Genomic DNA, 25817 nt, shown 5'->3' on the forward strand with positions numbered 1-25817 from the left:
CTATCCATTTCCCAATTCTATATGGTGAAACTAAATTTTATATGAATAAAGACCACTTAGAAGGAATAGAGGAATATCACCACCTAAGTTAACAGACTAAACTAATGCTTCAGTTTGAACATCAGATAGGCATATTTTCAGTTAGTTAATCAGGCCCCTTGCAGCTTGAGGACAACTACAGAACCTGATAAATTTGTCCCTCTGGGCAATCACAAGTCGATTAGTACTGGATGGCCTAGCTTGAACTCATAGACAATAATAGCTACATAAACTCTTTGAGGCTAAAGGCGAAAATTCCCAGAGCAAAAGAAGAAATAGAGACACATTATTGACTGGCGGCTTAGGTTCTTACTAACAACCCCCACCCCCACCCCCACACCTCACCCCGGCACCTCACCCCCACCAAAAGACTTGCTGCAGGGGGAAATATGCACAAGTGAAGGAAACACTGAGGTTTTCCCCTGGTACTTGAACAAAAACCAATTCAGAAGTGCCATTACAGAAGAATAAGTCTTCTTAAGGACCCTCTGCCCAACAACACCACCTTGAAGGGAGAAATATGGGAAGGGTCTGGCCTTGGGAGGAGAGGCAGGGGTAAGAAGGAGGAAGAGAAATAGCAGGGGGAGAGAGGGTGGGATAGGGCTCTGTGCTTCACTACCCTTGTTTAAAAAGCACACCATCAACAGCAGCTGTCTGATGCTCCGATAGCATGAAAGGTCAGATGATGTATATAGGCTACCTAAATACTCCTGCTCCGAGGTCACAACCTCAAAGAAGCCTTTCCAAAGAAGCCTCCAAAACAAAGGCCAAAGGCTTAGACAGATTTTCTCAGCTTCTCTGCAAGGTCGAATTTGGCCCTGCTGATTCACGTGTAACGGAAATAAGGATGGCTGCTCGTGAAGTATACCTGTTGCTGCCCAGTTCAAAGTCGCCCTCCGTTTCCTTGGGGTGCCGAGCTGTTCCGTTTCTTCCCGCCTCAAGATCCATCTCAGCCTGGGAAGAAACCACAGCCTCAGGTCCAAGTGCACCCGCCCCAGCCCGGGGAGGGCATCCAGCCTCCTCGAATCCCCAGCGCGAGGGCTGGAGCCCGCCGCCCGGGAATCGCGGCCCGGGGGTGCCGGGTGGGAGGTTCTGCTCCCCCTGGCCGGCGCCCACCGCCCCCGGCGTCTCCCTCACCTCGGACCTCGCGCGTCTCTAGCCGAATTGCTGGGCGCACCGCGCGCTGAGACCCAGGAGTCTGGACTTTGCTCCCGGCGCTTTTGCCTCCGCCCGCCACACGCGTCCGGCCCCTGCGACGCCTCCCAATGCTCCCGGGCGAGGGCCCGGGCCCGCAGGAGCCGCATCCGCCGCCCACCGAGCTCGCTCCGCAGGCCAGGCGCGGGTGAGGGGCCCAACGCGTCGCCCTCGCCGCCCGGGGCGCCGGGCCGCAGCCACCAACCAGCCGGGCGCGCCGCCAGCCCTGGCTGGGCCGCACTGGCTGTGGCCGATGAGACTGCGACCATTCGGGAGCCCCCGGGTGCCTGGAGAGACTCGCCTGGCGGAGCCGCCCTTCTCACACTCCCTGGGTGCTCATTAGTTTTCTTTTTAAACCCATGAGGGGAAGAGTTTCTGGACGCCCGACAATTAAAGTGCCGCTGAGGATCGAGAGGGAGCATTAGACTCGGCCTCCCATTTCTGCGCCCCGAGTTTTATTTCGGGTGCACTGAGCCCAACCACCTGCAGGGACTGCAAGTCCACCAGCTAAACAGGGCCGGTCCCGATCATTACACTGTCAAAGGGTGTCCTGGTCTCCACGCTATGCTCTTTGGAGAAAAGGAAATCTGTCTGTGCCCTCTTGGTAGTTAGAGACCCGAATTTTAGGGCTGGAAGGGTCTTTAGTGATGACCTAATCCAAAACCCTCATTTTTTATTTTTTTACATATGAAGAAACTGATGCCAGAGAGGTTAAGACCTTTGCCTGAGGCTGCATCAGCGGACCGAGTTCAGGAAACAGGACCAGATCCAGGGCAAGTCTGAGACCCCTTGCCTGATGAGAGCCCTTCCCTGACTCCCTGTTCTAATCTTAAACTTCTTCCCGTAGTAAATTGTCTCTACGGCGCCTACTTGACTGACCCCTGTCAGGTTAATTTCTTCACTTTATTCCCCAAAGGAAAATTCTAAAACAGGAAGCAATAAACTGTAATTTCTTTGAAGCAAATGAGATTCAAACTCAGAGCTTCACATCTATTATCTATGTGACCTTGAACATGTTTTGTCACCTCTCTAAGCTCAGTTAACTCTGGTGTAAAATGGGGATAAACATATCTTCCTTACTGTGAGGAATAAATGAATTCAGGAAGATAAAATTGTGAATTGTGCCTAAAACAGAGTAAGTGGTCAAGAAATATGGCTTTCCTTCCTCCCAATCAGGCAGCAGGATTACCTGCTGCCCTTTCTCCTGCTATGTCTTGAAGCACAGCATTGTACAAGGGAGGAGCACACAGATATTGCCCTTAGATGACCCTGTGTGAGTCTCACCTCTGTCCTTACCAACTATCTGGTTTGGGGCAAGTTCTTTAATTCTTGCCTCAGTATCTGAATCTGTAAAAGAGGGGTGTTTTTAGGATTAGAGATAATATGTGTGAAGTGCCTGGCACCTAATTAATGGTAACTATTATTATAGTTAAAAGATCAAAAGAGACTGATGAGGAAAGATGGGCATGGGAGCCATACCTCTGGCACTCAGTCTCGAATGTGTCCATATATCCTGCCTGTTCACCTGCTACCTTGAGCCTGGGTAGAACTTGTCTTTAAAGAACATGTTGGCAGTTGGTTGAAACCATGTCATGTTCTGGGATTACATGATAGAAACGAATTTACTTGAGTAATTTTCCTCCAAATGTTTTTCTCCTATCTGATCTATAACCATGAGGATTCTCTTATTTGATCAGCCAGAATTTCTTTCAAAGCAATTGGATTTGTTTAGTTTGAAAGAAGGCTCTATGGTTACTGGAGGTCATTATAATATTCAGTAGCATATAAAGGGATAATATCCTCTTCAGTCTGTATAAGAAAGGTTGAGGGAATTCAAATGCAGATACTTGAAAGAGTAGGAAGATTCTGAACTACAGAAGGCTGCATAATGCCTCCCTAAAAGATATGTACCTTGTAGTTCTTGGACCCTGCAAATGTTGCTTTATGTGGCCAGAAAAAAAAGACTTGACAGGTGTGATTAAATTAAAGGTCTTTAATGAGGAGAGTACCCTGGATCCTAAATGCAGTCACATGTATCCTTATGAGACAGGGAGATTTGGCACACAGAGTAGAGAGAAGGTAATGTCATTATGGAGGCATTGGAGTGATGTGGTCACAAGCCAAGGAATGCTAGCAGCCACCAGAAGGTGGAAGAGGCAAGGAATGAATTCTCTCCCCTAGAGCCCTCAAGAGTGAGGTCCTGAAACTAATTTTGGACTTCTGGTCTCCAGAGCTGTAAGAGAATAAATTTCTGTTGTGTTAAGCCACCCAGTTTGTGGTAATTTGTTATATCAGCCTTTGGAAACTATTATATGAACTAAAAACAAAAACAAACAAAAACACCCAGGAATTATGTTTGCCTGTCTGTCTGAGTCAACTCACAAGGTTGTCCTTGGAAGAGTGCTTATTGTGTGTCTTTTCTGTATCTGAAGATAGAAGTGAAAACCTAGGTCAAGTGGGTTTCTGTGGGGAGAGAGGATACATGCCTATATGGCTATGTTTGCATGTTTACCTATATCAGAGCCAATTGCAGGGGCTCCTTTTATTTTTATTTGATAACAATGCAGTAATCCTGCCCATGCATCCATCCAGTTAGTCATTCATTTATTCATTCATTCATAAACTAGATGTTGAATATATTTAAATTACTACAACAAACTGGATTTCTCCATGATACCCACGGTGTAAGAAATGTTAACTTTCTTCTTGTTCTAGGATAATCTATTGGCATACTTATGCTTTGTTCTTATTGACATTGAAGACTGGAGTTACTCACCATTCATCATCCCCAAAGTCAAAGCTTTGTTCTTCCTTATTTCAGGAGATTGTTAATGACTTTAGGTTACGGAGCCAAAATAAAATCCAAAACTGCCAAGCATCCAGAAGACAACCCCACAGACCTTACCTTAATTAAGAGGGGCGGAATGGATGAACTCAAACCAAGGAGCAGTGCTCAGGTGCTTACACATCAACTTCAGTATGGGGAATAAAGACAGTGTTATTCTTCCTTTCTAATCCTTCTACCTTTATTTTCTTGCCACATTACACTGCCTAGGAACTCAGGAATCACAGCGATGATAGTTGGCATCTTCCTGTTTCAGAGAGAAAACTTAGAAAATTTTACCATTAAATTTAAAATTTACCACTTGCGATTTTTACTATTAAAATTTTGCTATAGTTTTTGACATGGATACCTTTTATCAGGTTAATAAAGTTCCCATCAATTCCTGTTCTGTTAAAGGTTTTAATTATGAGCAGATGAATTTTTATCAAATGTTTTTATCATCTATTTGGGTTGTATGGTTTTTTTTGTGTGTGTGTGTGTGTGTGTGTGTGTGTGTGTGTGTGTGTGTGTGTGTGTGTATATATATATATATATTTGTTGTTGTTGTTGTTGTTGTTGTTGTTGTTTCCACTGGAGACAGGAGATTTTATTGATGCTGACAGGGGTAGGAAAGGCCCCCAGGAGCACAGGGGCTGAGTTAGTCCTGGGCATGTAGGAGCAGGTTAGGGCACATTCATCTCAGGATGCTGTGGCTCCTTCCTTGGGGAAGGTAGAGAGCATCTTGGGGGGTAATTCCAAGAGCAGCCAGAGCTGAGGTTAGGGACAACTGAGATCTCTTGAGAGGAGGCACCACAATAGGCAGTAACACCTGTGTGGAAAGCTGGATGAACTGATCAGTAGGGGGAAAAGGGGAGGGGAACATTGGGCTGGCCTCTTGGGAAGGGGTCCACCCTTAGCCTGGGTAAGCTCAGGAGAACAGCTGGTGTTACAAAGTGGAGTGCGGCAGAACCCAAGGCCGAGCCCCTTTCCCTGAGGGCCTACTTAGGGAGAAAAAGGCATTCAGGGAGCCCCCTGGCAAGGGGTGCCCGAATTAGTCCTTAAGGCACAGCTGGGGGCGGAAACAAGGCGCCAAGGCACAAGTGGTAAGGGAGCAGGGGCAGCCTCCAAGCTGAGCACCAGCGTCACAAGAGGACACAGGACCGCCCACGCTTTATAGGCATGGGGTTGAGCACAACCTGAACAGCCTCGGCAAACACCTCTCGACGCCATCCTGCTGCAGGGCAGAGCACTCGAGGTAGCGCACGGCGTGGATCTGCTTGGCCAGTGCCTGGCCCTGCTGCAGTGTGATGGGCGGCTGGCCCTGCTCCTTGAGGCGCCGCAGGGTGTCAGGCTGCACTCTCACGTCCTTCTTGGTGCCCACCAGGAAGATAGGCACTTCGGGGCAGTGGTGGCACACCTCTGGATGCCACTTGTGCCGCACGTTCTCATAGGAGGGCGGACTGGGAATGGAGAAACAGATGACAAAGACGTTGGTCTGAGGGTAGGAGAGTGTGCGGAGGCGGTCATACTCCTCCTGGCCTGCCATGTCCCACAGGTTCAGGTTCACTGTGCGCCCATCAACTGCACTCTGGGCACTGTAACTGTCGAACACTGTGGGAATGTACTCCTTGAGGGAAGCGTTAGTTGTGTAGCAAATGAGCAGGCACGTCTTGCCCACTGCCCCATCACCCACCACTACACACTTGATGCTCTTCATCCTGGGTGTAGTTGTTGCTGTGGAGGCAATGCCTCCTCCCTCTTCTGGGCCCCTCTGGATGCAGTTACCTGGTGCCCTCCCCACGGCGGGGGAGCTGGGGACGGCGGCAGCAGCTCCGCTCTTGTTTATATTTTTAATGAATAAGTTACATTGATTGATTTTTAAATGAACTTACAGTCTTGGGAAAAAAAACCCAACTTGGTCATGACATAATGTCATATACATGCACTTGGTGGCTATTCTAAATAGTGAAATCACCAACAAAAATCACAAAAATGCAAGACATAGCACTAAATATGCTGTGAAATGGATGCTTGTTTACAATATAAAAGCTAAAAAAAGAAGGCCTTTTTGACCTGGCCAGGAACATGTGTGTTAGCTGACTCAAATCGTTCATGTTTTTGTGGACCAAGAGTATTGATTTTGGGTTAACAAATAAATTTTGGTGAGTAGGCAAATTTTCAAATACAAAACCGACAAGTAATGAAGATAGACTGTATTCTGAGTGTACTTGAAAAAAAAATTATGCAGTTGTTGGGTGCAGTTTTGTACATATATGCCAATTAGGTCATTTTTATCAATAATGGTATTTAAATCTATTATTGTTACTCATTTCATCTGCTTGTTTTATTAATTACTGAGATAGGTATTTAAAAATCATTTGCATTAATTATACATTTATCTAAATTTTCTTTTAGTTCTCTCAATTTTTTCTTATATAAAGAGGCCATGGATATATGTGTATATAAATTTGTAACTATTGATTGAGCCATTCATCTTTGTGAAATATCCTTACTTAATCTCAAGTAATACTTTTGGTCTTAACATCTACTTTGTCTAATGTTAATATAGCTATGCCAGCTTTCTTTTTGGATATTATTTGCATGATATTGTTGTGATTTTAACTTTTCTTTACCCTTATATTTTAGATGTGTCTCTTTTAAAGAGCATATAGTTGAGTTTTGTTTTTTGATCTAATCAAATATTTGTCTTTCTAATGGAACATTTGATCTATTTACATTTAATATAACTACTGATGTATTTTAGTCTAAATCTATTATCTACTATTTCTTTGTATTTGTATCACTAATTTAAACTTTCTTTTTAATCTTCATTTTTGCCTTCTTTTGGATCCATAGAATCTTTTTATTATTTTGGTTTCATTTTTATTAGCTTATTATACATTATTTGATTGTTCATTTAATGGTTACCTGCTTCCTAGAGATTATGACATATATCTTTGACTAGTCATTAGTATTTTTTCCTTTTCTGGGGTGATGCAGGGATTAAAAAAAACCTCATTTATTCACATCCAACTTATCTACTAATATAATTCACCTCCAACGTGTATATATATATATATATATATATGTATCTATACACACACACTCTGACATATTCTTTTATTGTTGTCATTTACTTTAATTCTGTCTATATATTTATGATCCTTAAAAATATTATTTTATAGAGTCAGCATTTATTTAGATTTATCTATATATTTATCCTATACTTGCTCATTATTTCTTACAACATCACAGAGCCTCCATCTGAGATTATTTTCCCTCTGCCTGAAGGACACTCTTGTGTTTCCTTTAGTTGGTGATGAATTTTATCAGCTTTTCTGGGTCTGAAAATTTACTTTACCTTTACCTTGAAAAATTATAGCTTATAATTTTTCTTTCAATTCTTTTGAATATGTCATTCTATTTGCCTCTGGTTCCCATAATTTGTAATGAAAAATCAGCTGAAAAATCTTATGACTGCTCCTTTGAAGAGAATCAGTCATTTTTTTCTGCATATATATATATACACAGAGAATGTATATATTTTGTTTTCCACAGCTTTACTGTTGTAGCTACGTGTAGGCTTATTTTTACTTAATCTGGCTCAGAGTTTGTAGAAATTTCTTGATTCTGTGCTTTGATGAAAATTCTCAGCCATTATCTGTTCAAATAATGCTTCTGCCCATTCTTTCTCTCTTCTTCATAGTTTTCAATTACATGAATAGTAGACATTTTCATGATATTCCCTATATATCATATGCACTTTTATGTATTTTCCATCCCTTGTCTCTCCATGCTTCTTTTCCAGATATTTTCTTCTGCTCTATCTTCCAGCTCACTAATTCTATCTTCATTCCTGTCTTATCTTCTGATAAACCATGCTTGTGTTTTAAACTTCAGATATTGCATTTGTCCATTTAAAATTTTTCTTTTATAGTTTTGCAAAATTATCAATATTATCTTTTATTATTTTATTATTTTGAACATATTAAGCATAGTTATTTTAAGGTCTTCCCATAATTCATTTATCTGAGTACTCTCTAGGTCTGTTTCTGTTATTTATTATTTTTCTTGATTTTTCAATCACATTGAATCATTGCCTCATATGCCTGATTATTTTTTAAAATTTAGTGCCCAACATTGATTCTATGAGTTCAGTGGTAATTCTATTTAAAACTTTCAGATAGTTTGTTTTTCTGTTTTTTTTTTTTTTGGAGAAAATTGATAAGTTGATTCTAAATTTTATATGAAGAAGCAAAGCTCCCAAATAGCCAAGATACTACTAAAAAGAACAAGATGTGGAGATTTGCCTTACCAAATATTAAGACATTATGAAATTATGGTAATAAGACAATGTGTTATGAACCAATATAGACAAAATTAAAATGGAATAAAATAGAAAGCTTTTAATTGACAGAACCAGAATTCTAATTCAGGCAGTGTTCTTAGGCACCATGTTAACTAAGGCAGATAAGTGGGGATGGAGAATATAGGTAAATTGATCAGATGATTAAACACATTCATTAATCCTCCAATCCACTGATCTTACCAACTTTTCACTGTTCCTCACTCCTTTGAGGTCCTCTCTTTCTTCATAATTCATTTTGCAAACATCCTTGGACCCCTTATCTTCTCTTTTTCTCAAGCTTCCTTGGTAAAAGCACAACCCTGGCTAAATTAAAGTATCTACTACTCTCAGCCTGTACCCATGTAGTTGAACATGGCTGAAGAAAAAGTATAAAACCATCTGACTGGTCTCAGCAAGAACTTAAATTACTCCATACTATATACTTAAGTATTTATTATGCTTATTACTTATTGTCCGCTCCATGGTGTGAAGGTCTATCAGGACAAAGATTTCTTCTCATTTTATTTACTGATGTAACCAACATTTGCTGTCCAGCTATCTTAAAATGTTTCCTTGGTCCATTCACTGTACAACTTTCCTAGATAATTATTTCACACCTTAACTTTCCTCAAACTTCTATCATTCTTCTCCCACTCTACACGTTGCTGAATTACTGTGCTTCTTATTTCATTGAGAAAATTGAAGTGTTCAGAAGGAAACTGCCACAAACTCCCACAATGACATCTTCCCACCTACTATAAGCTGTGTCCCACACTCTGCCTTCCCACCTATTTCTAAAAATGAAATATTCATGCTCCGATAGACAGGCAGTCCTTCCATTTGCACTTTAGATCCCATCCCCTCTTGCTTTCTAAGCTATCACTCAAGCCATTCTTTCCTCTCTACTGCATCATAAATTTTCTCATGGAATAGATCATCTCCATTAACATACACGCATACTGTTATTTCTTCCATTTAAAAAAAAAAAAACTTAAAACTAAAACCCTCTTTACCTCACTTGCCTTGCAAGCTGTCATTCCATTTCTCTACTCCCCTTTGCAGCTAAGCCTCTTCAAGTCAGCCTTGTCTAGCTAACTTCCTCTATTTCCTATCCCTCTATCCTCTCTCTTCAACCCACTCTAATCTGGAGTTTGACCATTTCACTCTCTCAAAAGTGCTCTTGTCGGGGTCACTGATGACTTTTACATCCAATGGTCAGTTCTCTGTCCTTATCTTCCTTGAAACACATTCAAGCATTTGACAAATTCATCACTATCTCTTCCTGTTGGAGATTGAATTATGTCCCCCACAAAAGACATGTTGAAGTCTTAATCCATGTTTCTGTGGATGTGAACTCATTTTTAATGAGTACCTTTGAAGATATTATTAATAGTTAAGTCTGGACCATTGTGTCAATAGATCCTTTGAAAATCCTGTTTAGATGAGGCCGAATTGAATCATGGTAGGCCTTTGACTGGAGTCCTTATAAGCAAAGGAAACTGTACATGGAATCTAGAAGTCAGTATAAGCCATAAGTCAGAAGAAGCCAGAGAATGAAGCAGACCACCATGTCACAGAGGCAGAGATGCAAATCAAGGATCCCCAAGGATTGTGACAAGTCATCACCAGAATGCTACAGATACCAGGAGAAAGCATGGCCTGTCAAGACCTTGATTTTGGACTTCAGGTCTCCAAACCATGAGACAATAAAGTCCCCTTGTTTAAGCCAACCAGAATTTTGTAGTATATGTCATACCAGCCCTGGCAAACGAAGACACTTCCTTCATACATTTTCTTCACTTGGATTCCAGGACATCACCTACATCTTGGATTTTCTTATACTTTTTTGGAAACTTCTCTTCAGTCTCCTTTGATGGTTTTTCCTCGTCTTTCAATTTCTTAACTAATATTGGGGTGTCCCAAGTCTCACTACTTCGAATTCGTCTCTAGTCTCACTCCCTCTCTAATCTCAGTCAGTCTCATTGTTTTAAAACCATCTATATCCAACAATTTCTAAATTTGTATTGCTACCTGTTCTAGTTTGCTAATGCTGCAGAATGCAAAACACCAGAAATGGATAGGCTTTTATAAAACAGGGGTTTATTTTGCTACACAGTTACAGTCTTAAGGCCACAAAACGTCCAAGGTAACACCTCAACAATCGGGTACCTTCACCGGAGGATGGCCAATGGCGTCCGGAAAACTTCTGCTAGCTAGGAAGGCAGCTAGCGTCTGCTCCAAAGCTCCGGCCTCAAAACAGCTTTCTCCCAGGACGTTCCTCTCCAGCAAGCTTGCTCCTCCTCAAAACGCCACTCACAGCTGCACTCACTTCACTCTCTTTGAGTCAGCTCATTTATATAGCTCCACTGATCAAGGCCCACCCTGAATGGGTGGGACCACGCCTCCATGGGAACATCTCATCAAAATTATCACCCACAGCTGGGTGGGGCACATTCCAAGCAAATCTAACCAGCACCAAAATTTCTGCCCCACACAAGACCACAAAGATAATGGCATTTGGGGAACACAATGCACTCAGACTGGCACACTACCCTACATCTCACTTCTCGACTGATGACTCATGTATCTTTGATATGTCTATTTGGATATACAGGCATCTCAGACTTAACCTGCCCAACCTGAACTCCAGATCTTCTCCCCAAGCTGGTCCCTCCAACAAGCTTCTCCTCCTTAGTTGGTAGCTCCAGCCTTCCGGTTGCTTGTCAAAATCTTTGGAGTCATCCTGTATTCCTCTTTTTCTTTCATGTACCACAATCAGTCTATCAAGAAATCCTGCGGGCTCAACCTTCAAAATATAGACTGACTACTTCTCTCTACCCCCAGTTCCCCAACCATGGTGCAAGCCACTGTCATCTCTCACCTCAATCACCCTGCTTCAGTTTTTGGCTCTTTTTCTGCCTTTGTTCATTTTCAAAACAGAGGATTCTTTTGAAATGTGAGTCAGGTCATGTCAATATTGTCCTCACAATTTTTCAATGGTCCCCACTTATTCAAAGTCATGCCTGCAATGGCTAACCCTCTCCATTAGTTCTCTGACCTCATTGTCTGCTATTTATCTCCGACTCACGCCATCCCAGTCACACTGGCCTCTTTGCTGTTCCTCAAGAATGTCAGTGTTCCAATTCAGGGGTTTGCTTTCTGTTCTTTTCTCCACTGTATTGTATGAGAGGTGATCTAATGATTCTCTGACTTTTCATCTCTGAAATTAGAAGGTTAGATGCTACTTTTGATCATAGTATTTTCACTTGGTCACATTTAACTAGGCTAATTGTTCACAAACTTTTTACCACCAATACCTTTCAACCTCTGCCTAAATCTTCCAACTCCTATTCAGAGTTTGTAAATCTTCATTTCTCCTGTCTTCACTTCCCTTAATCCATGTTACATCATACTTTTTTTTTTCTCACAAAATTCTTTAAAAAATCTCCTCACTGCTTAAAAAACAATCTCTCTCCACCTTTGACCTCTTCCTCCTAAAAATCATTTTATTTTGGTTTCACTCTTCTTTTGCTCAGTATATAAAGTAATTTGGTCCCAGTACACTGGCAAGCACTCATGAGATGTTGAAGACAAGGAAGGCATTGATTCTGCTCTCTGTATACCAATAAACTCTTCCTTACATCCTCATAAACCAGAGTGGACTTGCAGAGGTACCATGGTAGAACTTAAAGAAGCAGTTGGGGAGTGTTTGCTGCTAATCGTGATGTCATCTGGTTTCTGCTGGTATAGAGTACAGGCACATTGAGAATTCCAAGGTCACATTTCCTAATGGAATTATTGTGCTGTGTGAGTTTACGGAAACTATTGGGGCGGACAGGGGAGAGCAGCAGGGTGCAAGGCCAGAGATAAAATAGATAGGGTCACTATGCTTAAGGTCATTTGTTTTAACTCACTGTTGACAGTATCCTAAATCTGTATCTTTTCAAAATATTGTTCTTTGCTTTATCACAGATTAAAATATTTGCTAATACCATACTAAAATATATAAAAATAATATCACAAAAAAAAAGATATCAGGTTTGCATTTGATGTTTGTTTTCAATTATTCATGGCACTGTTTCCTAGTCCTGAAATCATGGCATCCTAAGGGTTCCTTGATAGCTTTAAAAGATGTTATGAAATGTTCAGGTATCTACTAAAATAAAATTAACTCTGGGTAACAATCATCTGTACATCAGTTTTGGAACTCAGCTACTCTCGGGTCAGGTGGAATCTGACTCTCTTTATCCCCCTCTTTTGCCATCTGATTTTTTAAAATTAAACTTTTTTATTTTGAGATAATTGTAAATTCATATGGTTGTAAGACTAACACAGAGGGCCCCCACCCCACCCGACTGTACTTTTTACTGTTTTCCCAATGGTAACATTTAGGAAACTACAGTACAATTCTACAACCAGGATATTGACATTGATACAGTCAAGATACAGAACACTTTCATCACCATATAAGGATCCCTCATGTTGCCATTCTATAAACAGACCCTCTTCCTTCCTACCTTCACCCCTTCCTTAAGCCTGGCAGCCACTAATCTGTCCTCTGTTTCTATAATTTTGTTATTTTGAGAATGTTATGTACATGGAATCATACCATATATAACCATTTGAGCTTGGCTTTTAAAACTCAGCATACACTCTTACGCACAATATAGACAACCCTTTTTGGGTTCTAGTGAATTGGAGTAGCTAGCAGTAAACACCTGAAACTATCAAACTACAACCCAGAACCCATGAATCTTGAAGACGATTGTATAAAAATGTAGCTTATGAGGGGTGACAATGTGATCGGGAAAGCCATATGGACCACACTCCCCTTTGTCTAGTTTATGGATGGATGAGTAGAAAAATGGGGGAAGGAAAAAAACAAAGAAACAAACCAAGGCACCTAGTGTTCATTTTTACTTTAATTGCTCTTTTTCACTTTAATTATTATTATTGTTATTTTTGTATGTGTGGTAATGAAGGTGTCAGGGATTGATTTTGGTGATGAATGCACAACTGTGTAATGGTACTGTGAACAATCAAATGTACACTTTGTTTTGCATGAATGCATGGTATGTGAATATATCTCAATAAAATGAATTTAAAAAAACAGCATAATTCTCTGGAGATCATCCAGGTGGTTATGTATATTAATAATTCATTTAAAAAAAACTGCTGAGGGGTAGTCCATGATATGGATATACTACAATTTGTTTAATTCTTTACCTGTTTAAGGTCATCTGAGTTGTTTCTAGTTTTTGGCTTGAATAAAGCTGCTATAAATGTGTACTTTTTTTGTGTGAACAGAAATTTTTGTATCTCCAAAATAAATGCCCAAGTGTGTAACTGCTAGGTTGCATGGTTGTTGCATGTTTGCTGTTTTAAAGAAACTGAAACTTTTTCCAGAGTGGCTATACCATTTTATATTCCCAACAGCATTGCATGAGTGATCCAGTCTCTTTGCATTCTTGGCAGCATTTGGTGTTGTCACTATTTTTTTTTTTTAATCTTAGCCATTTTGATAGCTACGTATCGATATCTTGTTGTGATATAATTTGCATTTCTTCTAATGGCTAATAACACCTTTTCTGTCCTTATTTGCCATTCTTTCATTCTCTTTAATGAAATAGCTGTTCTTGTCATTTGCTCAGTTCTAACTGGAGTATCTGTTTTGTTATTGAGTTTTAAGAGGTCATTATATATCCTAGATCATAGTCTTTGTCAAGTATTTGGTTTGCAAGTATTTTCTCACATTCTGTAGCTTGTCTTTTCATCCTCTTAATAGGGTCTCTGGCAAAGCAAAAGTTTTACATTTTGATGAAGTCCAGCTTACCAATTTTTCCTTTAATGGATTGTGCTTTTGGTGGCAATGTAAGAACTCTTCACCTAGTCCTAGATCTCAAAGATTTTCTCCAAATTTTTCCTAAAAAACATAGTTTTTGTTTTTTTTTTATATTTAAATTCATGTGCTGAAAGGAGTTAACATAGCAGGTCTGAGACTGCCATACGTAGAAAGGCCTACTTGCCCAGGTGGCCCTTAGTTGGCATCTGGGAAGTGGGATTTCGAGAGGTTTCCCACCACCCTAACTGATAAGAATGACTCACGGTGCCTATACTGTTTAAGCAAACAATATGGTCTCTGCTACACACCTGCCTTCCTTCTGGGAGTCTGGAATTTTGATATGTGTTAGGCAGGAGTGAGGGGAGGGAGCAGTCACCAAAACCCAGATTGACTGTCATGTATAGGGAATGGTTCTGAGAGGGGCAATGACCTTAACGGCACAGTCAGCTTTGGGAAACTCCACAGGGCAGAAGCTCAGCAATCTATACCCAGATCTTATCCTCCTTCCCCCCTCCAACCACCTCCTGGGTTCCTGTTCAGCTGAACCCACAGAAGCCATCCTACCAAGGCAGAGAACAGTGAACAATGTGGAGAAGGGTGAAGAGTAGATATGTATGGTAGGTTGAATTATGTCTCCCCCAACAAAACACATGTTCTTAATCTTAATCCACATTCCTATAGGTGTGGACCCATTTGAAAATAGGACCTTTTAAAGATTAGTTAAGGTGTGGCCAAATGGAATCAGAGTGGATCTTAATCCATTTTACTGGAGGCCTTCCTTAGAAGGAGAGGAAATTCAGACCCAGTCAGTCAATAGAAAGCAGAAACCAGAAGAAGCCAGAAGATGCAAAAGCCAGAGAAAACCACAGGAGGAGATCAAGGCCATCATCACGTGACTGAGGCAGAGATACAAGCCAAGGAACCCCAAAGACTGTGGCCAGCCATCACCGCAATGCTGTAGATTCTCACAGAAAGCATGGCCTTGCCGGCACTTTGACTTGGGATTTCTGACCTCTAAAACCATGAACCAATAAATTCTTGTTGTTGAAACCAACCATTGTTTGGTATTTGTCATAGCAACCCTGGCAAGCTAAGACAATATGAGAAGGCAAAGGTAGAGGTAGAAGAATCTGGAAACTGGTTTGAAAAAAAAAAGTGTAATTCTAACATTTCCTGACTATCTGTGTCTGTTCATGATTCATCCAACACTTTTGACAAGGACATGTACTATGACAATACATTGTGTTATACACAGTGAAGACATAAAGTCAGTGAGGCAAAGATTGAGCTCTCAAGAAGTGTACAGTCTCTTTAATAATATAGGTAGACATGTATGCAAAACAGCTATGAACAGAGTGAAAAATAAGCAAATAATTAAAATACAGATTGAAATATTAAGAGGTGTCAAAAGTATACAGGAGTGCAGTACAGAGCAATTTCAGAGCTAACTTATGACCTTAATCTTGATCTGCAGTTCTAATATATGCAATTGTTGGTTAATGTAGCTTTCTGGTATAAATTCAGATTTTGAGGATTTGAAATATATTGGAAATTTAATTTCATCTATTAGTAGTCATTAATAATCCATAATAAAAATTTTAGATACTCAAAAATTTTCTTTCAGAACTGAAGTATATGCAAAGGACAAATTCATGAATGTTATTTTTTGTGACACATTATCCAGGATTTTTTATTAAGCATCTGACATACTTAAACCCTTTAAATGTCTGTTCTCATAGAGGGTATCTTAGAATTTTTTTTTCACTTTAACTAAATCATATCCATTTTGGCATATTTCTCTCCAGGTTTTGTCTATATGCACGTTCCAGACCTGGGTTCCCTGAACCCAAATAACTTTATATAATTTTTCTAGTCCAGAGAGGTAAAATATTGCAGCCAGTGTTTTTAAGATCATTCAAGTAGTCTCAGCCAACATTTGGCTGGAATTGGCACTTTCCCAAAGCAACATAGAAAATCCATGGATAAATCCTGCCTGACTAATCTATTTAATCTCTAAAGAGTAGGTGCAATGGGGTCATTGCCCGTGCTGCTAGAGATGTTTTTCGTAAGAGGGAATTGAAGAGGGACAATGAACTCTTTGGAAATAGAAAAAAAAAAAAGGCACACTCCAATTCTGGTAGAGTAAGGAAGCCTCGCTGTATTGTTTGAAAAAAGAAATAAAATATTAGAGTTATGACTTTGTTAATATTTTTTAGTTTTCTCTATCTCTTGATTAAAAAGAAAATCCTCTCTCCAACACCTTGTCTTTTTCCTCCTCCCCCAATAGAAAATAGTTTGATTCCTTGCCCGAGATGCCAAGAGCTGTACCCTCCCAATGCTTGTGGGTGAAGTGCTACAGCTACAGAACCTCTCCTTCCAGCTCAGAAGGAGTTGCAAGGCAGGTTTCTATAATTTGTTCATCTTTTCCTTCCTTTTGCAAATTTTAAAAGGGCTCCATTTTCATTCTTATAATGGAAATCAAAATGTAAATTGTGATTTATTTTCTAAAATCTCACTGAACAGGTATATTGGTAGAAATTTGGCCACTCCAAAGTGAGACATAGCTTGACACTCTCACTTGTCCAAATGAATCACAGCAAAAATAGAAATAGTAAAAAACAAACCTATTCTGCTACACCACACCCTTCAGACTCGGGTCCTTACTTTCCAATCTCATTTCTGTGGCTGCCATCACAGTTCCTTCTCTCTCCTAACACCTGGAACTCTGACTACCCTGAACTATTTCCAGGTGCAGCCTTCCAGGCTATTCCACACTGCTCCCCAAATCCACATCCTTTTAATACTGTCCATCTGACAAGCATAGACTCTGTTCTCCAGGAAGCTTTTTTAACCCTCCAACTGCTCCTCAGAGAAGTGATCATTCACTTCTTAGTTACCCAACACACCCCACAGAGCCATGTATCTTGATACCAATATGCATTACAACTTATTTCCTGTCTGCTACATAGGAGAGTGTCATATCTTATTAATGTGTTCCCAGTATGTAGTCTAGTAGGCATTTAAAATACGTTAAATGAACAAATACAAAACAAAACTTCCTTTTCATACAAGAGAATTGGTAGCCTTGAAGAGCAAGAAGAATATGAATCAAAGGCAACCAACATTTTTTGCCTATATTCTATGTCCTACATTTTTAATATTATAATATTCAGTGTTCAAGTAATACAAGGGCGCAGCTATTGAAATCCCAAATTTGCCAATGAGGAAAGAGACTTTGATTCACACAAGAAAATAACAAACCCATTTCAACTCAGTTCAACCCAGTGTTTTCTGACTGGAGAGCCTGGGTGCTTCTCCATTCACCAAGCAACAATGAAAAAGGGAGAAAACATTCACATTTAGCTGCCCAGTGGAGAAAGTGAAAACCTTTGGTTTTCAACTCAAAGGTCACTTTCTCTTATGACCATAACTGGATCTTTTGAAAGAGTCCAGGTGAAACTATTTCATCATGTATCTTTGCCTTTTGCATGCATATGTAAGCATTTCAGCTTTTCTCTTTGGTATTCTGATTTCTCCAGACTCCAAGGGCAGAGATCTTTCACCTTGATTTTGGGAGTTCCAACTAAGACAAAGGACTACAGGTGAAGAAAGTGCCTCCTGAACATCTTTTGAGGTTTAATCTTTTTAAGAGCAGAAAATCTTTAAAGTTTAACTATCTTGCTCTCTTTTTTCTTTCTTCTTTTTCTTTTTCATTTTTTATTTCAAAATAATGACAGACTTACAGGGATTTGCAAAAACAGTACATAAAGTCCAGTGTACCCTTCATCCAACTTCCCCCAATGGTGACAGGTTATATAAACGTAGTACAAAATAAAACCTAAGAGACTGACACTAGTACAATGCTGTTAACTGTATTACTCCAATTTCTTTTTATTTTTGCATTTTTTGTTCTTAAAAATAAAACTTATGGTTACAATTCACATAAGCCTTTCCCTTTTGTTCTGTATTGTGAGTAAGATTTGGGTCACAAGTCTTACAGTAATGATGAGCTCCCCTCATTTTTTATTAAAATCATAAGACCTTAGATTAGAATCCTCTAAATATATCTTACATTAACAAATGACTTTTAAGATGTTAATTTGTGTTAAAAGCAGACTCATCCAGAGGAATGTACACACTAGATAAAAAACTTAGCATAAGAGCAGATAGCTCACTGAGCTCTGCATTAGTTTCTTGGCTGCTAAAACAAATACCATATAATGGGTTGGCTTAAACAATGGGAATTTATCGGGTCATGGTTTTGAGGCTAGACGTTTAAAATCAAGGTGTCAGCAAGGTGATACTTTCTCCCCAAAGACTGGCTTTCCGAGGCTGGCTGCCAGCAATGGTTTGACCTTGGCTTTTCTGTCACTTGGCAATGCATATGGTGGCATCTTCTCCTTTCTCTTCAGGGTTCTGTTGACTTCCAGCTTCTGGCTGCTCCAAAAGACTTCTCTTTCATGTCCAATTTCCTTTGTTTATAAGGACTTCAACTATATTGGATTAAGTCCCACCCTCATTCAGTTGGGCACACCTTAACTAATAGCATCTTCAAATGTCCTATTTACAAATGGTGTCAAACACACAGGACCAGGGGTTAGGACCTGAACATGCCTTTTGTGGTGAACATGGTTAAGTCTCCAACAAGAGCCTACTATATGGCAAGGACTTTACCAAACACAGGAAGGAAAGTGATGCAATGACCCAGACTTCTCCTCAAAGAGTTCACAAACTGGGAGCAGGCATCTGAAATGGAGATGTGAGTGAAAAAAAAAAAAAAAGACTTCTTACTGTTGAGACCAGGGGACAAATAGCTGCTTTGTGTGTCAGGAAACAGATTGAAATACTTTTGGCCTAAACTCAGATAGAAGGTCCATAATTGTTTAGAGTTGGGTTAGCTGGTTAATCCTTGGGTAGAACCAGGAAAATAAAAGGGCCTGGGCTAGGAAAGGGTTGAACTCAAGGGAATGATATACACTAGGGCACATCTTGTTTAGTCTGTTTCCTGAGGGCCATAACTTCAAGTGTCCTCTGCTTTGATGTGACTTCCAAAATATATGAGCAAATCATCTTCCTCCTAAAAGAGTTCCTCACCTCCATCAATGTCATAGCATTTTCCCAGCCAAAATTTTGGCATCAATTTTTATCATCTCTCCATCATTCATATCTAGTCTATGGATGTTTCTCATAGCCACCATTCCTCTCTGTTCACACCAGCCCAACTCAGGGCCTCATTACTTTTATTGTTTTTTCAAATAAGAGCATGCTGTTTAGCTTCCCTGATATGAGGCTTGTATTAGTTTCCTGAGGCTGCTGTAACCAATTATAAAGAACTTGGTGGCTTAAAACAACAGAAAGTTATTCTCTCACAGTCTGGAGGCCAGAAATTCAAAATCCAGCAGGGCTGTGCTCCTTCTGGAGGCTCTAGGGGAGAATCCATTCTTTGCTCTTCCAGCTTCTGGTGGCTGTTGACACTCTGACTTGTGGCTGCATCTCTGCCTTGGTGGTCACACTGCCTCCTCCTCTTCTCAATGTGTCAAATCTCCCTCAGCCTCACTTATATAATGATGACATTGGATTTAGGGTCCACACAGATAATCCAGGATGATCTCCTTCTCTCAAGATCTTAACTTAATTACAGCTGCGAAGACCCTTTTCCCCAATAAATCACATTCACAGGTTCCAGGGACTAGGATGTGGACGTATCTTTTGGGCAGCCACCGTTCCACCTACTACTAGCCTCTTCCCTCGGCAGCCAGAGTAATCTTCAAATACTATTTTCATCACTTCATGCTCCCATTATGAATCATCAGTGGTTTTTCATATTTCTATATCACCAAATCTGAACTCCACTGACTGGCATTCGAGGTTTACACAGCTGGTCCCATCCAAATTTGACACCTCACCATCATCATGCAATTAAGTTCAGCAGGCATTACTACACATAAGACACTGTTCTAGGCTTTTGGGATACCAAGATAAATACAGTCCCACCCCAGCTCTCACAGAGTGTATGGCCCAGCCACAGGGACAAATGTACAAAAACTACTAAACACGGCACTATGGGCATTAAAATGGACCCTGTTCTCACCAGGCCAGCCTCCACACTTTGCTTATTCCTGCTAAATTGTGTGTCACACAGTTTGGTTCTTAATTACATTGTTGTGCAGCTTCACTACTGTGCTATTCTTTTTTTTTTTTTTTTTTTTTTTTTTTAGGCACAGCTTTCACTTTTATTAAATTCCAAAATTATAAAAAGTGGTAACACAGCTCTAGGAAGAAGGCCTTAAAATTGGCACCCTCACACATTGCTGGTGACGCTGTAAATTTGCACAAATAAAGCAGTAAGTAATAAGAGGCAGAAATAAAATCCAACAGGAGAGAGCTATGGATGCATGCAGACACTCACTACAGCGTTATCTGACAGTACCTGACATTAAAAAAACCCTCAATTTGCCCACAGTAGGGAATGAGAACACATTATATACCACAGTGCTGCAATGCAGTGTCACACATCTGCTAGTCTTTTAATTGTGTACCCAAAGAAAATGTTCCTTTAGTTCAAGGATTCCTGCTTTTTGCACTTTCTCCAGGTTAACTGTAAGAGCGCTAAAAAGTAATACTGGACAGGTCTTTGAATGAGACTTTGCTTGCATTAAAATGGTTTATTGCATTTGTGTTCACTTGCTGAATGTGGTAACTGACTCCATAAGGGAAAACTGGAGAAAATGAACGTGATGCAGAGCTGCTCCCCTGCCAGCCTTTTAACCAGGGGCGGTTATGGGGGCAGTGATACAGGAACCACCCCACCCACCCCCCGTGAGGAAATCCACCTCCACGAGATTCCAGCCAGAGCAGGACAGTCCATAGAGGGAAACGTGGTTCAGACGGAGTCAGTGGACACAATGTACAGAATTTCAGACCTAAATGTTATTCATAAAATCTGGATTGTGAAAATCACTAAAAGAAGATAACTTTACTATTCTTTTTATAGACGCCTAAGAACTTTTTTCAAAAGCCAAGTCCCAAGTAATGAGAGCTTTCGCTAGCAGTTAAGAAAAAAAAATCGTTCTTTGTGAAGTGAAACCAGGCGTGACATTGTTTTATGCTTCTATTTGTATGAATTTACCTAAATTTTCTAGAATAAGCACACTTTTTCAAACCTTAAAAATTTACAAAATTATAAAGCTGAAAACTTAGAAAACAAAATCTGAAAAAATCATTTCTGACTAGTTTCTTCTGGGGTATATCTCCATAGCATTTGTCATATATATTTATATTTATACACATATATTTATATATTTTTAAACATAAAAGCCACCATGTTATTCATAACATTTGGTAATCAATTTTTCTTTACACAAAATTATTTGCTTTGGTAATATTCTTCTACAATTTAATTTTAATGATTGTATAATTTTAATGATTCCATTTTATGAATACACCAAGATTTAATGAATACATTTTTACTACTAAATATTTGTATCATTTCCAGGTTTTGCATCTCTTAATTAAATTCCTAGAATTAGAATTGCTTTGTCAAAGGATACACACATTTTTAAAACTTTTCATTTACATTGTCAAATAATAATTGAAGCTGATAGTATCAATGGCTATGTCAACCAACAAGAAGTGCCCACAAAGAGATCAGTTGTGTCTTTGTTCATTGTCAACTCACATAAAAGAGAATCTTGTTTTAATCTGCATTTCTTTCTCATGCATTTCTTCTTTGGAATTACCCAATCATGTCCTTTCCCATTTTCTAGGAGGTGATGGTTTTTCTCTTTTTAATTTTTTTACATATTAAGGACATCAATATTTTAAAATAAATATGGCAAAAACTGCTCCCAATTTGTGATTTTCAATCTTGCTTATAATGCTTTTGGCTATTTACATATTTACATAAATATTTAGAATATTTTCTTTTCTTTTTTTTCATCATGTTTGCACAGTGATGTACTTAAACTCATGAGACATTTTAAACATCGGCAAATCAGAAGGATCAACTTTGGAAGAGACCAATTATTGGGACAATAATTCATTATCAAAACAGCAAAAGAGTAATTGTATTTTTAAAAGTGCAAAAATATTAAATCTTTTAAGAACCCTTCTTAAGAGCAAAGCAAAATATTTAATGTATATCAGAGTAATTTACTTTAGAATTGTGTATCCCATTACACACTCCATACCCCTAAAATGTTGTTTGTGTGGTCGGTTTGAGAGACATAATGTGGAAATTCTTGAATCAGCAGGCTCAAGTATAAGAATGAAGCCAGGATACTTATGTAGGACTGGAAGCAGAGTAGGAATTATTTAAACCATTTAACCATGTCCACAAAAGTCAATGGATGTGTTTAAAGAGGCCCCCATTTTTTTAAAAGCAGAAATTACCTACCATATTCCAACTGGAAGATGACCCATTCACAAGCATTTTGGATAGGATGAATCCAGTCTTATAAAAGTTTAGTTTTATTATAGGTACTTGCCTACAAACATTTCAGCACTTTTTGCTACTTATATACCCTTTTAGCAAGGCAGTTATAGTCCAAATGAAAAAATATAAACAAAATTACACTTTATTTTTTAAAATGTACACTGAATTTTTTATAAATTTTATAATGCAATTAAAATAATTATTTTCCCTGTATCATGATGTTCTCTTTCTGTTCTTTTATTGTGAAGTCTCTGAAGACTCTGAACTTAGTGGAATGATCTTCACTTGTGGCATGAAATGTTAAACAGGTAACTCTACATACTTTTTCCAATAAGTGTTTGCTTTTTAACTTTGATTAAATGCCATATTCAGACACAATATTAAAAAATATTTAACATTTCATATGGTCACAGTTCCCTAGCGCTTTGCTCCAGCCTGGACACTGACCATTGAAAAATAGATGCCCTTCTGAGCCAGCAGCTGCTGGTGTGTGCCACGCTCCTTGATTCTGCCGTTCTGAAACACGACTATTAAGTCTGCGTTCTGGATGGTGGAGAGGCGGTGAGCGATCACGATGCAGGTACGGCCTTCCCTGGCTTTGTCCAGGGCTTCTTGGACAACCTATTCAGTAATTAGATAAATTAATTCTAATAAAAGTATTTCTCCCTCTTTAATTTCTCCTCCTTAACAAGCCCCACAATTCATTTCTCCTACAATAGATCCTTCTTTTACTATGAAGTCAGTGAAGATTTTTTAGAAAGTGAGGGATTTGTCGTATTAGAAGATAACTGCATCCTAGTTTGGATTAGTTCTCAGGCAGGAGTTACCTGTTTTCAAAGTTATTGTAGTAAATGCAGTCCATTAAATCATTTAAAAACTTTTACTACTGTGCCAGCCACACATCTTAAAAAGCAGCCTGTTATTCCAGCTCTGCAGCAAATTCAGGAAGCCTAAAGAAAGACTGAACGCAGGTGAGATTTGGTAATAATTTAAGACGGAAAGCATCTCCGAATGGCTGATGGCCTCTCTTGCTTTTTACAAGCTCAATTTGTCTCTCAGATATCTGGACACTCAGCCTTTTCTTGAACTGAAAATGACTGCTAGTATTTACGTTAAGACACAGCCAGATTTTAAGATTGTCTTGGCTGCCCCCTTTTTCATATGGCTGTTGAGTTGATGCTGCCAGTAAAAAGAGGAAATATGCTTCTTGAATGCAGTCTTAGGTGGATACAAAGTGATGAAGGGCTGGATTTTTCTGTTTTGTTTTTTTGTTTTTAGCATGAGTGCTTTTAGACTAACATGCCTCGGGTCATCTTAGTTCTCCAAAAGCTACTGTAAGCTATTTATATTACACTGAAAGCTGACATAAGTAGTAACCAATCAATTTATCTGGCAAATTCTGACTCTACTATGGAATATAAAAGCATAAATTTAAACATTCTAAGGACAACTAATTCAAAGTGTAAATGAGTCCAATCTAAATCCTTACCTTTTCACTTTCTGTATCCAGAGCTGATGTAGCTTCATCCAAAAGCAAAATATGAGGCTGTCTAACCAAGGCGCGGGCTATGGCAATCCGCTGTTTCTGGCCACCAGAGAGCTGAGTTCCTTTGTCTCCTACCCTGGTGTTATATTTCTGTAAACAAGATTTTTTTTTTAATCATGAAAAGTAGAACAGATAATAAAGTTCTAATAATCCAGTTTCTTCAGAAAATAGGATAACTACTTCCACACACAGAAACAAAATTTAGGTTCAGAGGCCAAGCATGGGTTCAGAGAGAGTTAAACAACAAAAAAATAGCTCTAAATGTCAGTGTTAATCATTCCTCTTGAAATAGAGATTTGGGTCTTAGAAGTACATTTTAATGTAAAAAATGTCAACAGTTTTATGAGGAAAAACATTGCAGTGTTAGTCTCTTTCAGTCTCTGGTTTTATGATATTCGGGACAAAGATTGGCAGGGGAAAGGAAATTTGAGCTGAAGCGCATTTTATTTACAACCAGCAGGTGGCGCTCTCTTCATTACATAAGTGCGGGATTCTAGCCTTTTGATGTTTTTTTATAAAACTATCTCCAATGCATATAAATTTTATGAACACTAAGGAATTCAATTTTGATATTTATCTTTGAAAGCTGAAATCTTTTTTTTTTTTTTAGAGTTCTTCCAAAATTCCTCACATATTGTTTCCTACAGTATACAATTGTCAGTAAACATTGAGTATGAAGATAGGGACAGGAGTTAAAGGATAGGTATAGGAGAGCAGAAACAGGATGTGATAGCATTTATAAACTAGGAAAAACTATTATCTTAGTTTCAGGGCCTTGCCAGGCTGAAATTTTAGCCAAACTCTGGGCTTGATTCTTACACCCAGAGTTTGACTTTGAAATTCATGTTCTATATAGCTGTCCGTTTTTATTTGCTTGTCTATTTTTATTTGCTAAATGTGGCACTTGCTAGTTCTATGACACTTAGACCAAAGTCTTCACCTGCAGATAGAGTGAGGGGACCCCAGAAGAGGCTCTGGAATATGCAGGGAATTGGTTCCATCCCAGAGCAGCAGGTGCCTGAGAAGGCAGGAGCACCAGAGGCGTGTCTCATTGTGAGTGCAGGGGTTACCAGGTTGTACTAATATGGATATCCAGTGGAGCCAGATAAAGGCAGGGCTTGAACCTTGTAGGAAAGAGGTAATCAGACTAGCCTCCTAAAGGATGAGGTAGATCCTGGCATTAATCACTCGGAAGTGGGTCTGTAGACAGGAACCAGGTGTTAGGTCTACAGTCTAGACGCCTAGGAAGAGAATCCCAATATCTACGGATATGCTCTGGGTGATAAATGGAGCCAGGAGGGGGTCCCAGTGGTGGAAAAATGCCAGCTGAGCAAGATCTACTTCAAAAACTAGATAATAGTTACTCTGTTTTGTCTTTTGTTAATCCCTAGTCCACCTAGTCCTCAAACATTAGGCTGCATCAGCATCACCTGAGGGCTTGTTAAAACAGACTGCTCAGCTCCACCTCCAAAGTTTCTGATTGAGCAAGTCTGGGGAAGGGCATAAAAATCTGCATTCCTAACAAGCTCCCAGGTGATGCTGACTTGCTGTTCCATGCCCACTCTTTAAGAATTGCTGCCCTTGTCGTTA

General features: G+C 39.5%; 4 protein-coding genes and 1 long non-coding RNA gene across 7 annotated transcripts in view; 2 read left to right on the forward strand and 3 right to left on the reverse strand.

Annotated features, from left to right (window-relative positions):
• Positions 1 to 1208, reverse strand: part of ABCB4 (ATP binding cassette subfamily B member 4) — a 78076-nt gene extending 76868 nt beyond the window's left edge. The window contains exons 1-2 of one of the 2 annotated variants that reach the window (XM_037836563.1): positions 1177 to 1208; positions 908 to 993 (exon numbers count right to left, since the gene is read on the reverse strand). In XM_037836563.1, coding sequence (XP_037692491.1) covers positions 908 to 987 — 80 coding nt within the window. In that variant the 5' untranslated portion in view covers positions 988 to 993; positions 1177 to 1208. Of the gene's footprint in view, positions 1 to 907; positions 994 to 1176 lie in introns of those variants that run through there. The other variant, XM_037836564.1, reaches the window with a different exon arrangement.
• CROT (carnitine O-octanoyltransferase) overlaps positions 1 to 16645 on the forward strand; it is a 154289-nt gene extending 137644 nt beyond the window's left edge. The window contains exon 17 of the mRNA XM_037836571.1: positions 16535 to 16645. Coding sequence (XP_037692499.1) covers positions 16535 to 16541 — 7 coding nt within the window. The 3' untranslated portion in view covers positions 16542 to 16645. The remainder of the gene's footprint in view (positions 1 to 16534) is intronic.
• On the reverse strand, positions 5229 to 5774 carry LOC119534336 (rho-related GTP-binding protein RhoG-like). The gene has a single exon (XM_037836573.1). The coding sequence runs from the start codon at positions 5772 to 5774 to the stop codon at positions 5229 to 5231; it is 546 nt and encodes a 181-aa protein (XP_037692501.1).
• A 6048-nt stretch (positions 16646 to 22693) lies between the features above and the next one.
• Positions 22694 to 25817, reverse strand: part of ABCB1 (ATP binding cassette subfamily B member 1) — a 242492-nt gene continuing 239368 nt past the window's right edge. The window contains exons 27-28 of one of the 2 annotated variants that reach the window (XM_037836575.1): positions 24171 to 24317; positions 22694 to 23302 (exon numbers count right to left, since the gene is read on the reverse strand). In XM_037836575.1, coding sequence (XP_037692503.1) covers positions 23099 to 23302; positions 24171 to 24317 — 351 coding nt within the window. In that variant the 3' untranslated portion in view covers positions 22694 to 23098. The remainder of the gene's footprint in view (positions 23303 to 24170; positions 24318 to 25817) is intronic. The other variant, XM_037836574.1, reaches the window with a different exon arrangement.
• The window catches only part of LOC119534340, a 96478-nt gene continuing 93758 nt past the window's right edge, over positions 23098 to 25817 (forward strand). The window contains exon 1 of the long non-coding RNA XR_005217012.1: positions 23098 to 23261. This is a non-coding gene — a long non-coding RNA (uncharacterized LOC119534340). The remainder of the gene's footprint in view (positions 23262 to 25817) is intronic.

This window comes from Choloepus didactylus, chromosome 5, assembly GCF_015220235.1.
Source record: "Choloepus didactylus isolate mChoDid1 chromosome 5, mChoDid1.pri, whole genome shotgun sequence".
Lineage (NCBI taxonomy): Eukaryota > Metazoa > Chordata > Mammalia > Pilosa > Megalonychidae > Choloepus > Choloepus didactylus.

Bases quoted from the DNA above. Each gene is read 5' to 3' on its own strand.
- LOC119534336 (XM_037836573.1), bottom strand. From the start codon at position 5,774: ATGAAGAGCATCAAGTGTGTAGTGGTGGGTGATGGGGCAGTGGGCAAG.